This window comes from Sardina pilchardus, chromosome 1 (assembly GCF_963854185.1).
Source record: "Sardina pilchardus chromosome 1, fSarPil1.1, whole genome shotgun sequence".
Taxonomy (NCBI): domain Eukaryota; kingdom Metazoa; phylum Chordata; class Actinopteri; order Clupeiformes; family Clupeidae; genus Sardina; species Sardina pilchardus.
The window spans coordinates 27,123,435-27,139,911 of NC_084994.1; the positions used below are offsets into that span (position 1 = coordinate 27,123,435).

Below are 16,477 nucleotides of genomic sequence, written 5' to 3' on the forward strand. Positions count from 1 at the left end.
CTTTGCAGTTTTGGTTGGATGTCAACTACATATCATTGGCTCTGTAGGCTAACTGTACTCTGCTAAATGACAATAAAATTAACTCTAATCTAATCTAATTACCCTGTGATAAATTAACAGCGACGGGCATTTCTCTACATTAGCCTACAAATGCGTCTCAGTTGCGCATGTTTGGTGCTGTGAAAGACAAGTTGTCAAAAGCCCTCGCAATGGTCCATGGGAAATTCTTGGCGGAATTCTTGAATCTCGCCAAAAGATGACTGGGGAGTTTGATGTAGTTGCGACGGAGTTTAAGTTCAATATAGACAAAATACCGCAGTTAACTCTGCATAATGTGTGACTAACTGCGGGTAAATATGCCCTACCGTAGGACATGTACCGACAAAACCAGGGAGGAAGGAGTTGAAAGCGATTTACACCAACTTGAACTGCGCAAATCGAAAATAAACAGACTGAAGCGAAGCCCCAAACCACCGTCACAGCCACCACGCACGGTGGACATCTCAGACATTTCACAACCAGGTAATACTATTCAATAGAGTAAATGCAATTTTGTCTGTGCAGGCTTATGAGTTAACTAGCTACGTTCGCCACAACAGTCTACGTTTGCTTGTTTGCTGTTATATGACGTTGTGATGGCGGGCTAACGTTAAGCTAGCTATCATATAGCTATCGTTTTAATTGCCAGCCTGTCAAAACATCATAATTGTAGTAACAGTGCGTCCTTTTCGATCAAAACAGAGTTCAAGACACCTACCCGCCCTGTAAGAAGCAAATTTGGCCGTTTGATCAGTAAGGAATCGCCTTGCAATGATTCCGAAAATCAACACGATATCGTCTGGGACCAGAGTTCGCCGTCTCCCATCCGGAAAGGTAAGTTTGACAAGAACACTAGACATGGAGAGATTGACTTCAAATATGTTGTTAACCCCTCTAACAGATGTTGACTTAATTGTCTGCAAATGAATCACAATCTAGATGGAGGAATGCGTAGGGGAAGAGGACGGAGAAATGACATTTACGTCGGAAAAACAGACGTAACTGATCTAGTCAGTCGGATAGCTCCTAAGGTAGTAGGCCACAGTACACATACTGTATGTGTGTGTATACTGAATATATTAACAACTCACTCGCAGTATATATTAGAATAGATATCCTTCGGGTTTAAACTGTTGTCTTTGTTCCAGAACTCGAGACCACTGGATTCAGCAGAGTCTGAGCTGCAGTGGATTGGAGCAAGTGGCATCCCTTGCACTCCCGAGCTGTCCCAACCAAGGACGAGGACGAAGGTCAACAAGTGAGTGTTCTGGTTATTTTACATCAAGGGGAATCACTGAATAGATTCAGAAAGGGAATTCAGCATGTCCTTCCATTTTAATCGCTGATCGCCCGAGGAAATCAGATGATTCTTAGAGCACATTGGAAGTTGACGGGGGCATAGTTCTCAGGCGTTGTTGTACCACAGTCATAATTTTTTATTAATTTGATGGAGCAGATGTAAGCACTTATCAGCGTCATTAACGTGGCCATTTTGCATCAGTTTTACAACACACACAGACTGGCCTCGGTTATTAACCTGTAATCTCGCCATAGTTAAACTGCATTGGTCTCGTCATGTCACAACATTCTGTCTTACAGGAAGGACACCGTTGACCATCTCAAGGAGCTGGCCAAGCAGTTTGACTTCCAGCTGATCCGATGTGAGCGGCCCGTCCAGAACCAGAGCCATGCAGCTCAGCCCGCAGACCTGGACGCTGAAGACGTCGATCTTTTCGCCGACGAAAACGAGGCTCCTCCCCCGGACCCCTCGTCGGCGTCCGGAGCCGTCAGGGTCCTGTCCATCGATCAGGACATGGAGGAGGACGGCGACGATGACGCTCTGTTTAACGAGCTGTTCGACGGGCCCACGGTGAGCATCGAGAACGGACTCAGCCAGCCTCTGTCCGGGAACGCGTCCCAGAACGCGAAGCCCGCCGCCGTGTCCACCTCACAGCGTCCCAGAAACGCCCCGGCCGCAGGAAGCTCCTCGGACGTGAGGACGCGCAGCCACACACCGGTGGTCTCCGCCGGTACGACGCAGGTCTCTACTGCCGCCCCCGTGGATACTGTTGGTGGGTTTGACGACGACTGGGAGGACGACGGTCTCCTTGACGACTCCATGGTGATGGATATGACCCAGCAGCCGGAGCTCTTTGCTCCGCCCAAACACTGTTCCACGCAAAAGGCCGTCCCCGGGCCGCAGAAGGTTCCGACTGGCGCCTCGGGCCCCACAAACGTTCCAAGCCAGAACCGTCAGTATGGTGGCAGCAGTGGCAGTAGAGGTTTCGGTTTATCTCAGGTTCAGACAGCGGCGTATAAAAGCGGGCAGACACTTACGCCACCAGGAGTGGACGCCAGTCGCCAACTCCGATCGTCATCCGTCGGCGTAGGATTGCCTAGCAACAACAGGAGCGGCTTACGAAGCGCCGGGCCTGCTCCGTCTGTGGCGCGCGGCTCCTCGGACCTCCCACACAAACCCCACAGCCAACCAGCGGCTGCAGCACCTGCAGCTGTGACCCAGCCCCTCGTGAGGACCAAGGCCCACGCCACCGGAGCACAGCCCTACCCGGCACCCCAGAGACCCACCCCAGCCACCGGAACACAGCCATGCCCGGCACCCCAGAGACCCACTCCAGCCACCGGAACACTGTCCTACCCGGCACCCCAGAGACCCAGTCCAGCCACCGGAACACAGTCATACCTGGCACCCCAGAGACCCAGTCCAGCCACCGGAACACAGTCATACCTGGCACCCCAGACACCCACCCCAGTCACTGGAACACAGTCATACCCGGGCCCACAAAGACCCACCCCAGCCACCGGAACACAGTCATACCTGGCACCCCAGAGACCCAGTCCAGCCACCGGAGCACAGCCCTACCTGGGCCCACAAAGACCCAGTCCAGCCACCGGTGCTCAGTCGAAGTCATTGCAAGCGCCCGCGTGGGCGAAGCAACCGGTGAAGGCTGCAGCCTCAGCGGAAGAGAAGCCCGCAGGTGGACTAGTCGGCGGGGAGGCCGATATCCCGGACGACGACCTAGATCTGTTCTTCGCCTCGGACGCCGGGTGGGACGACGACGCGGACGACGACGATTTGCTCTGCGAGGCGTGCGATGACGTGGAGTGTGCCGTGCCGCCGGCGGCAGCGGCGGCGGAACAACAAGCGTTCGCCGACGGTCAGGTGCTGAGTCGGACGCAACGCCAGACCGCCACCCCTTCACCTGTGGCCTCAGTGGGAAACGCTGGACTTAGAGCCCCCTATCAGAGCAGAGCGGCCAATACTTTGGCCCAACCTGTTCCACCGACCAAAACAGCGTATAGTAGTACATCAGGAAATAACGCGCTGGCTAAGAGTGTGCCTTCGACGAACCAAAGGACTGGGGCTGTAGTCGCTGGGAGTTCCAGTGCTCAGTACCAAAGGAACGCCATGAGGCCACCCAGTGCTTCTGCTGGCGCAGGGCCTACTTCCTTTGGAGGCTCCTCCCACCACACCTCCACAGCCAATAACATGGGAGGTGTGAGTTCTAATACTCAGAGTGGCCAATCCTCGTTCGGTAGCGTTGGCCAAAGGAACTCTATGATGAGACCACCGGGTACTACCACCAGTGTGGAACCTCAGAGGCTCACGCACAGCAAAGAGACCACTTCCTTTGGAGGCCCCTCCCACCACACCTCCACAGCCAATCAGCTGGGAGGTGTGAGTTCTAATACTCGGAGTGGCCAATCCTCGTTCGGTAGTGTTGGCCAAAGGAACTCTATGATGAGACCACCAGGTACTACCACCAGTGTGGAACCTCAGAGGCTCACGCACAGTAAAGAGACCACTTCCTTTGGAGGCTCCTCCCACCACACCTCCACAGCCAACCAGCTGGGAGGTAAAGGAGGAGCCATGGCTGGCTCCAACCAATCGGCTGTGAGAATGGGTGGCGGCAGTAGTACCCAGTATACTTTCAAGAGGCCGACAAACAGCAGCACCAGCTGTTTCACAGGGACCACACAAGGTACAGGAAATGACATAACTTGTTTGGTCATGACTTTGCCAGTATGCAAACACATACATACATATACATATGTATATACATGTATATATATATGATATTGTAGACACACACCACACGTAGCTTGTCATTTTGTGTAATTAGTTAGGAAAGCCACAACTTTTTGATGGTTTCCCAGAAAATGTGAACCTGATTGTATTACCTTTTAATATATGTTTAAAATATATATTTATGTTGCTTAGCTTCGCACACTTTTCATAATCCGATCCAAGATCTCTTAAAAATTGGTATGTGTTCAGATGTTAAACCAAAGTGTCTCTTGGGCTGAGTGACTGACTGTGTGTGTGTCTGTGTCTGTGTCTGTGTCTGTGTCTGTGTCTGTGTGTTTGTTTGTGTGTGTGTCTCTCTCTCTCCTCCTTTCTCCACAGCTCCCGTTTCTTACCCCGCCAACCCACGGTGTTCTGAGGCCGAGATCGAGCGCAAGAAGCAGGAGGCGCTCGAGAGGCGGCGGCTCCGAATGCTCGCCACGCAGAACCAAAACCAGAACCTCCGAGCCCCGTGCTAAGTTCCGGATCCGGTTCCAAAAAAAAACAGATCCAGTTCTAAACGTTTCTCTCAACGCAGTTTGATAAGATACGTGAGGATATGTGTATATGTGTAAATGTATGTATAAGATGTATACGTTGCTTTACATTGGCCTTACATTGTGTTGTATTGGAATCTTGATTGCGATCGACATTAGCGGACGTTGCACTAAATGACATCGCTGGCTTGATGAGATTGCATGGCTTGGCTTCACATTGCAGTTGCACACAGTCTTCAATGGCACGCTCTCCAACAAAAACGGTTGCAATTGATTGTAGACTGAGCAGCTTTTTACTGTGCATGGTTAAAACCAAAACTCTGCAACAGGCCTTGTTAGAAGTTTATGATATACATTATTATTATTATCATTATTAATACCGATTATGGACAGGGTAGCATTTATGAAGTTATGAATGTTTACACGTTTATTAAAACCTTAGGCAGGAATGGGAAATTTTGGATGTTCATAATTCTGTCATTTTCATATTTCTTGATTACATTGTTTGTTACATTAGAGGCATCTGCTGTCCTTGGTTTTTCACGAGACACCTGATTTGTGCGTTTATGGGATGGCTGTTGTGGTCTGTCTTCAATATTTATGTCTGTTATGTTCTCCATCAATGTTATATTTTGCCTCACCATAAACAAGTGAGTTGGCCTATGCTCTTGATTTCTTTCGAAATTGTTTATTTATTGAATGGGAATAGGATGAGATTTTAAAAAATATTTGTGTTTGAATAAATGCCATGAACCATACCACCAGAACTTTTGTGTCTTTTTGTCACTTGTCTTGTTAGTCTGGAGGATTTGCAAAATGAGATGCGAGACTGACATCTAGTGTACCAGGTATGTCTTGACCATAATTTGCAGTAAGAAACTTTGCAAAAGATAAAAAAATATATGGTTAAAGTGATTAAAACATGTACCAGATTAAGCTTAAGCTAAATTCCACCTGCAGGTGCTGGGCAGGTGAAGAAGCGGCAAAAGGGCTCACATTAAACACCCAGAAAAGCTCAGTGTTTGTGTGTTTTGGGATGTGTAATGTGTGTGTGATGTGTATGTTGTGATGTGTGTGTATGTGTGTGTATGTATGATGTGTATGTTGGGATGTGTGATGTGTGTGTTGGGATCTGTGATGTGTGTGATGTGTATGTTGGGATGTGTGATGTGTGTGTATGTGTGATGTGTATGTTGGTATGTGTGATGTGTGTGTATGTGTGATGTGTATGTTGGGATGTGTGATGTGTGTGTATGTGTGATGTGTATGTTGGGATGTGTGATGTGTGTGTATGTGTACTGTATGTTGGGATGTGTGATGTGTGTGTATGTGTGATGTGTGTGTTGGGATGTGTGATGTGTGTGTTGGAATGTGCGGCTGCCATTACACCATCTTCCTCCGTCACCGGCCCTACTACACCCCAGACCCCCCCCCCCCCCCCCCACCACCACCACCCGTCGTCGTCGTCATGCCACTGACACCTGTCCGATTTGGGCAGATAGCTGCCCGGCCCCGACGTGTCACACCTGAGCGCACCTGAAAGGCGAGCCCTCCGCCTCCGTCACACAGCCGTGTAACCGTAGTAACCGTAGCCAGCGCCTGCATAGCTGTGAGCCAGTGGCCATGAGCTGGTATTTCACTTGCGCCTTCTTCCTCTTCAACCGGCTAACCGAGCACCGAGACAAACAATAGAAATATATAAAAAAAAAAAAATTTAAAAACACGCTCCTTGTCATGTCTACGGAGATATTCGCTCATGTCACGGTCTGGATGTTAGGGCTGACAGGTGGTATGTGACAACAACAACAGTAGATGTACAATACGACATGCATAGAAACCCCAACTGCCTCTCCTTTGATAACGTGGTACGTGACAACACAACATTGTTAACAGCGGTTCTCATGGCCTAAAGACAACACCTTGTGCGCAAACGGAATGTGTAGGCATGGTTTTGTGTTACGTCCCGCACACACTCATTCACACACACAAATACACACACAAACACACACACACACACACACACACACACACACACATAGCCTACATGTGACTCGGAAATCGTGCCAGAGTCTGTTGATAACGATCGAGGCCGACCTTAGTCGGTCACCTGAGAGTTTGGCTGAACTCTAGACGACCCCTTCTCCTGCCTGTTTTCAGTGACCCCGCTCGCACCCCCGCCGCAAACTGTAAACTTGACATCGCTTCTTCGCCCCAGACATCAATCACGCGCCATCAACCGCCTCCCAATTACAGGGGACACCGATACGACGCGACCCCAGACCGGGCACCGCGCCAAGCGCCCGCCCTATTCAGACCCTCGAACCGCGCCACCCCCTCTGGGGACTGAGGGGGCCGGGAATGAGATGGTGCTCTTGATATCCCATGTAATGTAACATCCTGGGGATATCGATATAGCTGGCACAATTCTGTCTCTTTCTTTCTGTCATGTTCACCTGATGATGGCTGATAGGGCTTCGTGCTGTAGGCCTAAACGTGTGGCACAGCACACCTGCACGAACGCCTGTACCTGTCTGACAGTGAGCTGTGAAGAAGGCGATCTGCTGACAGCCGGCCATACACTCTTTAAAAAAAATGGTTCTCGGAGTTCTATATAGAATCGTGCAGGCTTTAAAGAAGCCTTAGGGGGTTCCTTTGATGTACCCTTCAATATGGTTTAAAGAACCATTTAGGGGGGCCATATATGAAGCATGCAACAGTACAGCTACATATAGCACTTTTTTTCTAAGAGTCAGGCTAAATGTAAACTGTCCTGGAGTTTATGTTACAGGGATGTGACGCCAATACCAGTCCCACGATAATGTGAAGTCTTGTGTAGACTAGGATGAGTGGCTGGCCGCTAAAACATTTTAGGCAACTGCCATTCTGTCTTTGTGAATGTCAAAATATTCGACTGGGACCTAATCCCCTTTTTGTGTGGAACATAGACGGCTTAGCCTACAGTTTCAGCCTATGCAGAACACTTTTTCCTTGGTTTATGAACAGATGAACCTCTTTTAGCTGAGGCCAAACAACCATTCTCTAAAGAACCTCAGCCTTCCTCAGTGTAGATTTAGTAGATCTGTGATCAAAGTTATTCACGTCCTCTCGTTCTTGTAAAGACGTGCACTACTATGCAGGTGATGGTTTTCTCATGAGCATCAGGGCTGACTTTAGTCTCTGGGTTTTCCCTCCAACATCTGGTTTGGCTCGAGTTCTAGAAGCCCTTTTTTTTAGAACAGCTGGGCTTTGTTAGCAACATTCTCATTCTGGAACCGGTCAGTTCCCTGCTTCCCTCCATCGGCCGATTTCATTGCGCCCTGCAGAGTGAAAGAAAGGACCGGACCTGCAACAAGTTCATCCCCAGGGATGCTTCACCTAAGTTTTTCACGCTCCACCCTCTCGTCTCCGTGCTCGGATACAATACGACAGCCTACACACACCACATTTACTGCCACCCCGGGAGCGGTATATTACAGACCAGTGTGACATTTACACTTAGAGCAAATCCTCGAACACCATGAAAGCTCTGTTGACTTTTAAGGAGACACACTTCCCCCATAAGCCCCAAGTGTAGTGTATGTTTCAAATTAATGAATATAAGTGCACATTATGCACTCCATAATCATATTAACTCCCTGCACCTGTTCACACACAGACCAAAAAAAAAGTATCTTAGAAAAAAAGGTATTTTATTGGAAGGCCTACTTGGCAAGAATCGTACTTCAACATACATCACGATCACGCCTTTCTTAAATGAAATCAAACGCATAAGCTCGCTGTACTGTATCATGTCCCACAAGGATGTTAGCACCCAACACACCCTAACCGAGTCACGCACAGCATTGCTGGTGGTCTAGGGTTCCCTTTGAAGTACGGAACAAATGAATTTAGAATTGATCCTTTTTTTAATCCCGTGAGGGAAATTCAGTCTCTGCATTTAACCCAATTTAACCGAATTAGTAAACACACAGCACACAGTGAGGTGAATCACACACTAACCCAGAGCAGTGAGCTGCCTGCCCAACCAGCAGCGCTCGGGGAGCAGTGAGGGGTTGGGTGCCTTGCTCAAGCACTTCAGCCATGGACTGGTCGGGGAACGAACCAAGTTTGAAGCCCTAACCAGTAGGCCACGGCTACCCCATGAGCCCCCTCAGTACCTGCATCTCATAAATCCAACACAATCACCGATTCAGAATACTACTGGTTATTCTCACTTAGGCCAGTCTGTAATGACTAGACTGAATTTATGATCCTGAGTGTGTGATGTTTTATGATTTTGACGCAAGGATTCTACTGACATGACCGTTTATCCTATGTGTATGATCTGTAGCTATCACATCAAGTTCAAATCAATAATGCTGGCCTACTTAAGAGACCTCCTCACCCAGGTACCTTTTTTTATCTATTTATTTTTTTAAGTTTATTTCTTTGGCCTTTTTGCCTTTATTAGTATAGGACAGTGAAGAGGTAGACAGGAAACAAGTGGGAGAGAGAGATGGGGTGGGATTGGGATATGACCAAGCGCCACCCCCAGGTACCTTTTTTTTTTATAACATACCTTTGTGTTATTTGTAAATAATTTGTCATCTGGAACTCAAAAAGCGCTGAGAGTTTAATATTTATGCGAATAACATATTTCAGCTTTTAATTAGGCCTAATTTAAGTTTGATCTTGTTCATTTAATCTTGTTAATGTTTGTTTGACCCTGAGCAGAACAAATATCGGAAATGTGAAAATGGTGGCTGAGGGGGCTGAACGCTTTTGCAAACCACTGCAGTTCTCCTAATTGCGCTGTACCTTTTGATTGTTCTCAATGTAAGCCACATTATGGCCAAAATTGTCAGCCAATTGAGCAATATACACTAGCTACTCATAAAAAGTCAGGGATGTTTACAGGTGAACTTAATGTGACCTTTTCTAAACTTTTGAATACGCATGTCTTACAGTTCAATGTTTCAGTACTTTCTGAACTGAAAACATTAAATTTCACCCGAAAGCCAGATATTCCTAACTTTTTGTGAGTAGTGCAAATGTAAATTGTTATATATTTTTTTCCAATTGTTCACGTAACCTATTTTTAATGTGGAAAATGGGAGCTTAAATCCAAGCACCACAGACGCCTACTGAAACATGAACCAATTCAATCCTGCAGACAACTTCCTTGTCTGGGTAACAGTAACCTGCACCTGTCCATGTGGGCCTACAGATTCGGATGGTTAAGCATGTGAGGATATACAAAACAGGGCTTGGTTCCAAATTCCACTCCATTCCATTCCAAATTCCAAACTGTTGTTCAAGATCGGCATAAAAGTTGCCATAAGTTCAACTTGTGCAAAGGCTCCTTCAAGTAACCCATCTCATGTGTATATTGGTGTATAGTGGCACCAACATTAGTTTTGTTAGTAGTGTACATTGTCCATTAATTTTGAGTATAACGACACACTGCTGTTATATTTATCCAAAGTGACTGAATGAACTCCTGCCCAGTTTTCAACTTCAGACTGTCTACGTTTATTTCCCTAAGAAACCCCATATTATTCTCCACTAATGGGAGTTTCCTGACATTGGCTGCCCATCATATTTTCATGACAAGTACAAGGTGACCGTATATACAAGCCCATCTGAAAAAAATTTCACTTTGGTGCGTATTGGAGAAACATCTTCTTTGCACCAGAGAGGCCACAGAAATAACGTTTACGTTGTGTTGCATTGCCACCTACTGGTCACTTTTAGGTAGTTATGAAACCATCACAAAGTACTGTGGGACATAAAGTCTTCAAACATACAGTAGGGTGGCTCTCAAACACTCTCCTCGAGGGGCGTTCCCACTAATCTATAACTAACACTGGATAGACTATCCCATTGTTGCTGCCCCATCATTCTTTATGTACATCAGTGAGGACGAGGATCGAGGATGGAAGGAAGGGAGGATGTGTAAAATACCAAATGAGAGGCACCCACAGAGGCCCCTTCTCAACGTTTCTACTCAATCCTCCAGGCTCGTTCCCACTGATCTATAAAGAACACTGGATAGACTATTCCATTGTTGCCGCCCTATCATTCTTTATCTAGATCAGTGGGAACGAGGACCGAGGAAGGAAGGGAGGATAGATACAAAGACGAATTAGAAGCGCCCAGTGTGTTTTTCTGTCTGTAGGTGTATGAAGGTGGGTGTCTAGGTGTTTTTGTCATCGTGTATGAAGACTTTTTGTAGATCTGAACTTCGACTTCGAAAATAAAACGAACGAGACTGATGACAAGTTTCAAATATTTTATTTCTCAATTTCATGTATGAAGTTTCAGTGGTTCCCACGGCATATGACGCAGCATGCAAACACGTATGAGAGGAAAAACGAAAAAAAAAGGTATAACCCAGGACTGAAACCATTTTCATCTTTTTTTTTTAAAGCCCTTATCCCGTCACCATCTCCAACTCCAACGACACACACGCCATTCAATTACAGCAATCAAATTTCCCCTCTCTAAAGCAGAGGACATATCTCAGGAGGACGGACCCTTTAAAAGGAGAAGAAAAAAAAGAAATAGATAGGGAGAGCACTCATAGGCTACGTGTTTGTAACAAATATTCTGTACAAAAAAAAATAACAAAGAAAACGTATGTTTTCCCCTCTAAACGGCATCTGGCAGTTGACAGGGAGAGAAGCTTTGCTGATTGGTTTAAACTATTGTCATGTGACGCTGATCCAAAAAGGTTATAATAATTGTTATCACTATAAGAATGGTGAATATACGTAGTGGAGTTACGCTTTTATCGTTTCCATACTTAAAACATTAACCAAAGAGGTTTGGCAACATCCACATACCAATATGTCATTGTCATTCATATTATATTAACATTACGATTCATATGTAAACAAGAGGCGCTCTTCAAAAAATCGGATCTACATGCATACAGAAAAGGAACAGAATAGAAAAAAGAGACACCCTCCATGTCATGCAATCACAGGATGAGACCTCGTCGGATCTCAAGGGAAAGACAGAAGAGCCATCGTCGTGCAGCAACTCGGAAGGAGAGCAGAAAAAAAAAACCGGAGACGACTGGCACGAGCGGGCGCTTTTAGTGCGCGCGAGCCTCCGGGTGACACCTGGGCCTGCACCATCACGTGTGCCCACGCGGTCCGTCAGAGGGTACAGGCAAGCGATTAACAACACACAACCAGAAAGTAGTTCACAAAGCGACTTGGGAAAAAAAAAAAAATTCAACGTGTGACCATTAAGTTTTAGTCGCGCCTCTTTCTACAGTTTCTCTCAAAACAGTCAAAGCAGAAAGTCGCAGTCATAAAAGTTTGCTCTTCTTTTTTTTAACTTGGTGTATACTGAGAGGAGTGAAGGAAGGCTTTTGGACCTGCACTGTTCATATGACGTCCTGTTAAACAGAACTCACGCAGTTACATCAGAACTTCCTGGTCTACTAATCCATAGTTGCCTGACATATTTGCCTGTAGCCTACATAATCACCACGTCGCCCTGTACAAAGCTGTCCTGCAGTCCAGTCGGAAAACAGATTTTTTATCGATGCCCATTTTTTGGTTTGATTCACGAAATATTAAGTTATGTCAGTGAAGGTTCCTTGTGACAATAAGTAGCTAGGCAAATGTTTTCAAATAGGAGTGGAACAAAATCAACATCACATTGTGTCAAAAAAGCTAATGAAAGTAAATATATACGCCAAGATGTTCAAACAGAAACGGATGGCACTATTCCTTCCTGTATTTTTAAATCAGTTGAAACCATTCACGAAAAGAAGAAAGAAAGAAAAGAAAAAATCACCAATTACACAGAGAAAGACCTGTCTCCAAGAAGGTAAACCATAGACGTTTGTATGTGCACAAATTTAAATAGTTAAATCTTTTCTCTCTACTCTAGAACATCAGAAAGCAAGAGGGTTGATGGAACTCCCTGACAATATAAATATAGCATACAATCCCCATATTACAAAAAAAGATATTTCTTTTTTTTCCCTTGTGTCTGTGTTTGCATGTGTGTGTGTGTGTGTGTGTGTGTGTGTATATATATGTGAGTGAGTGTGTGAGTGAGTGAGTGAGCAAGAGAGAGAGAGTGTATGTGTGTGTTATCTAAAGCTTAATATTCAAAATTGAAACTTGTCTGTTGACCTTCAGTGAAGGAAGCATGAGAAGCAATCTAGAGACCCAAGAAAGAAAAACAAATCTCTCTGAAGCAGTGCCGTTTAAAACCCCTGCTGCTGTATCGACATCCAGATGAAGCACTTCTCATACATAATAGCATAATATGCATAATTTAAATATGAGATAAAACAGCAGGTTAAAAAAGATCACGCTTAAACTAGTTTGTGTAATCTGATTGGCACTTCATGCGCTGTCTTTTGTGTTTGTGTCGTGTTGAAATCAAGTACATCGATAGATCTCGTCCCACCTAACTACTATATATATATATTCATATATTCCCTGTAGATAGATAGATCTTCCTCGCATAAAAAAAACAGACCAAAATAAATATTTTAGATAAATCCCCCACCCCTTCAAAAACAAGGAAACAAAAAGAAAACCACACACATACATACATACATACATACATACATACACACAATCAATCAAACACACACACACACAGACACACACACACACACGCATACACATACATACACACACACACACACACATGCAGGTGCATGCACACAAACACACACTAAACGTCCCTTTCCTTTTGCCTCAAAGTGAAATGCTCGCTGGACAATAGAAAGCGCTCCTCCTCCTGTGCTCTGCGTTTGCGTGTCCTCTGTAAAGTGCTACCACCAGGGGTGCGCTCACCGCCGACTAGCCGGCCTAACCCACACAAGCCAACGGGAGCCAATCAGAGAAGTCGAAAGGATAATAGCGGAGATAGCAAGGGGGGGGGGGGGGGGGATAAAACAACAAACAAACAAAAAACTTATCACAGAATTACTTTCCACTAGAGGGGAAGGAAAGGATTTTTTTGGGGGGGGGGGGGGGGGGGGTTCAAAGACAAAAAAAAAAAGAAAAAACAATCCTTGAATTTTTTGTTGTCTTGCCGGACACCTTTAGCAGATTTTTCCTTGACAATGGAGAAGACAAGCAGAAGACGAGGCATGGAGGTGGGGAGGACCAGGGGGGGCCTTGTCCATGGAGAGAGAGAGAGATAGAGAGAGAGAGGGAGAGAGAGAGAGAAAGAGAGCTAGAGCGAGAGAAAGAGAGCGGCAGAGGCAGAGGAGTGAAGATCACACGTCAACCACCATCTTTTTGTGAATGTCTAGTCCGCCCACCACCTGTCATGGGGAGAAACAAAACATACATCAGACTGAAGTCCCCACAATGGGTACAGTAAACAAACACCACCAACAACAACAACAAAAACAACAACAACAACTAAAGGTACAGTTCATAATTCTGGCAATGGGTACAGTAAACAAACACCAACAGCAATAGCAACAATAACAACAGCAACAACAACATGAAGAAGAGGAAAAACAACAGCAACAATTAAAGGTACAGTTCATAATTCTGGCTCTAAACACGTTCCTTTGAACAAACCATCTATCCTTCCTTGGACCCAAGGTGCATTCAAATCCGCAAACATGGGCGAAAGCTTGCAAACAGCTTTTCCATTAGCTTTAAGTTTTCCGTGAACATGGAATTGTACAAATGTAACTGTCCAAAAAAAAAACCCACGTTCACCACGAAGGGTCACCGTTTGCCAAATCTGAACGCACATCACTGACACTGATGAAATTAGATCATTTAATGGAAGTCTCTCATTCTGCAGTGAAAATGCCATTTACGAAATTACTCACCCACCCACCCACGCACAAAAAGAGGGAGTTTCAACAGCCTGCCGTGAACACTACGACGATATTAACACCAATCACTTCCATCAACATATCAACACTGCCATGAAATTAGTAACGCCAATAAATCAACACTACGATGAAATAAGCTTGTAAACGACCAATTGCTTTGGTAAAAACAAACAAAAAAATCAACACCACCATATATATGATATTAGCATGCCTGATTGCTTCCTCAGTGTAGGAAGGTCATTGTGCACCTCCCAGTCGCAGGACAAAAGCGGTCACTAAATGCTTAAAAAGTCCGCACACCTCTCAAATAATATCTCAAATAAATAGAGAGTCTCATACTTCCACTAGCCAATCAATGAGGCCGCCTCATCGTCATCACCAAAGGTGTCTCTAATCTGTAATAGTCAACCTGTTCTCCACCCCCCCCCCCCCACCTCCTGACCCCCAAGCCCAACACCGCCGCCCTCCCCACCTCCCCCTCTACCTGGTCCGACCCCCCCCCCCACACACCTCCTCTAACTGGCCCGTACTCACCGCACAGAACTCCTCGAAGGATATCGATCTCTGTCAGATTGGCAAGCAGTTCAGTTCGAATGTTAACAGGTCTGCTTAAAGGGGGATTTAGCCCCCCTCCCCTTTGCAAAGACAGAACGCGGAAATGATCGAACGTTTGCGCCTCTCGCTCCGCTTTAACCCTCTCTGACGCCGCCGCCCTCCCCACCTCCCCCTCTACCTGGCCCGACACCCCCTCCCCCCCCCCCACACCACCTCTACCTGGCCTGTACTCACCGCACAGAACTCCTCGAAGGATATCCTGCCGTCCCCGTCCTTGTCGGCGTTGATGATGGTCTTGTCGACGATCTGCTGCAGCTGCGTGTCCTTCAGGTTGTTGCCCACCATCATCTTCAGCACCTGGAAGAGCTCGCCGTTGGAGATGTAGCCGTCCTTGTCCATGTCGTAGATCCGGAAAGCGACTGGTACCACGGGGGAAAGCGAGAGAGACAGAGAGAAAGAAAGAAAGAAAGAAAGAAAGAAAGACAGAAAGAGAGAGAGAGAGCGAGAGAGAGAGAGAGAGAGAAAAAAGACAGAGAGCCAGAGAGTGTAAGGAGGACACAGAAGTATAGGTGGGGGGTGGTGGGGCAGAAAAAAGGAGTACAGTACCACAATTAAAAAAATAACAATACCACAAGACAGAAAAGAGTGACTGTGTGTAGTGTTTAAAGCCCAATTCACACCAAAGATTCCCGACGCGACGAGACTGAGTTGCAGCGGTGTGAATTAGAAGTTGCACGTTGGGACTGTGTGTAGTGTATAAGAGGGACTGTGTGTAGTGTATAAGAGTGACTGTGTGCAGTGTATAAGTGTATACAGGCGTATAAAAAAGGTGCTACTTGTTCCACTTACAGCGTAGTTTCTGTTCCTTGTCTCCTTTCACGCTAAACTGGGAGACTCCCTCGATGAATTCTGGAGAAGAGGAGAAGAGAGGTCAGAGGAAAGTGTGATACAGAGAGAAAGAAACAAGCAAACAAGAAAAGAAAATGACAAGGACAGTAGGACCCCCTTAGTCAGCACATTAAACACATGTCAAAAACATGGTCAGAGGCTTCCTGATACGCAAGCAGTGCCCAGGAACAACAACAACAACAACAACAGCCAACAGACTAGCTGACAGCGGGGAAAAGACAAACTCTCAAGAAATTAGCTGTAAAACGCTGTATGTGCCCAGTTACGGCACCAAAGATAACAATGTAAAACTAGAGAAGCACTCTGAGAGCGCAGACCTCCGCCAAGGGAAAACATAACCGCCTCCTGGATCAAGACGGTGATACAGATCACTCCCCAAAATGTAATCGTTTCTTCCTTGGGTCATTTCAGACCTTTCCTGAAAATGTCATCCAATCCGTAACTTAGCTTGAGTTATCTTGCTAACAAACAGACAAACAAACAAACCCCGACGAAAACATAACCTCCTTGGCGGAGGTAACAATGGGTTTCAAACAATGGCACATGGGTCTAATGATACACTTGTAAAACGTCTGT

General features: G+C 46.0%; 2 protein-coding genes across 3 annotated transcripts in view; one reads left to right on the plus strand and one right to left on the minus strand.

The window, feature by feature from the left end:
• Positions 1-210: 210 nt before the first annotated feature.
• etaa1a (ETAA1 activator of ATR kinase a) lies at positions 211-5,378 on the plus strand. Its single transcript, XM_062533368.1, has 6 exons — positions 211-522; positions 742-873; positions 979-1,070; positions 1,188-1,297; positions 1,639-4,040; positions 4,466-5,378. Exons 1-6 carry the CDS (start codon positions 357-359, stop codon positions 4,600-4,602), a joined length of 3,039 nt encoding a protein of 1,012 aa, XP_062389352.1. The 5' UTR covers positions 211-356; the 3' UTR covers positions 4,603-5,378.
• A 5,498-nt stretch (positions 5,379-10,876) lies between these two features.
• Positions 10,877-16,477, minus strand: part of ppp3r1b (protein phosphatase 3 (formerly 2B), regulatory s1ubunit B, alpha isoform, b) — a 30,862-nt gene continuing 25,261 nt past the window's right edge. For both annotated transcript variants that reach the window (XM_062540422.1, XM_062540412.1), the window contains exons 4-6: positions 15,842-15,901; positions 15,227-15,411; positions 10,877-13,906 (exon numbers count right to left, since the gene is read on the minus strand). In XM_062540422.1, the coding sequence (XP_062396406.1) occupies positions 13,859-13,906; positions 15,227-15,411; positions 15,842-15,901 (293 nt within the window). In that variant the 3' untranslated portion in view covers positions 10,877-13,858. The remainder of the gene's footprint in view (positions 13,907-15,226; positions 15,412-15,841; positions 15,902-16,477) is intronic.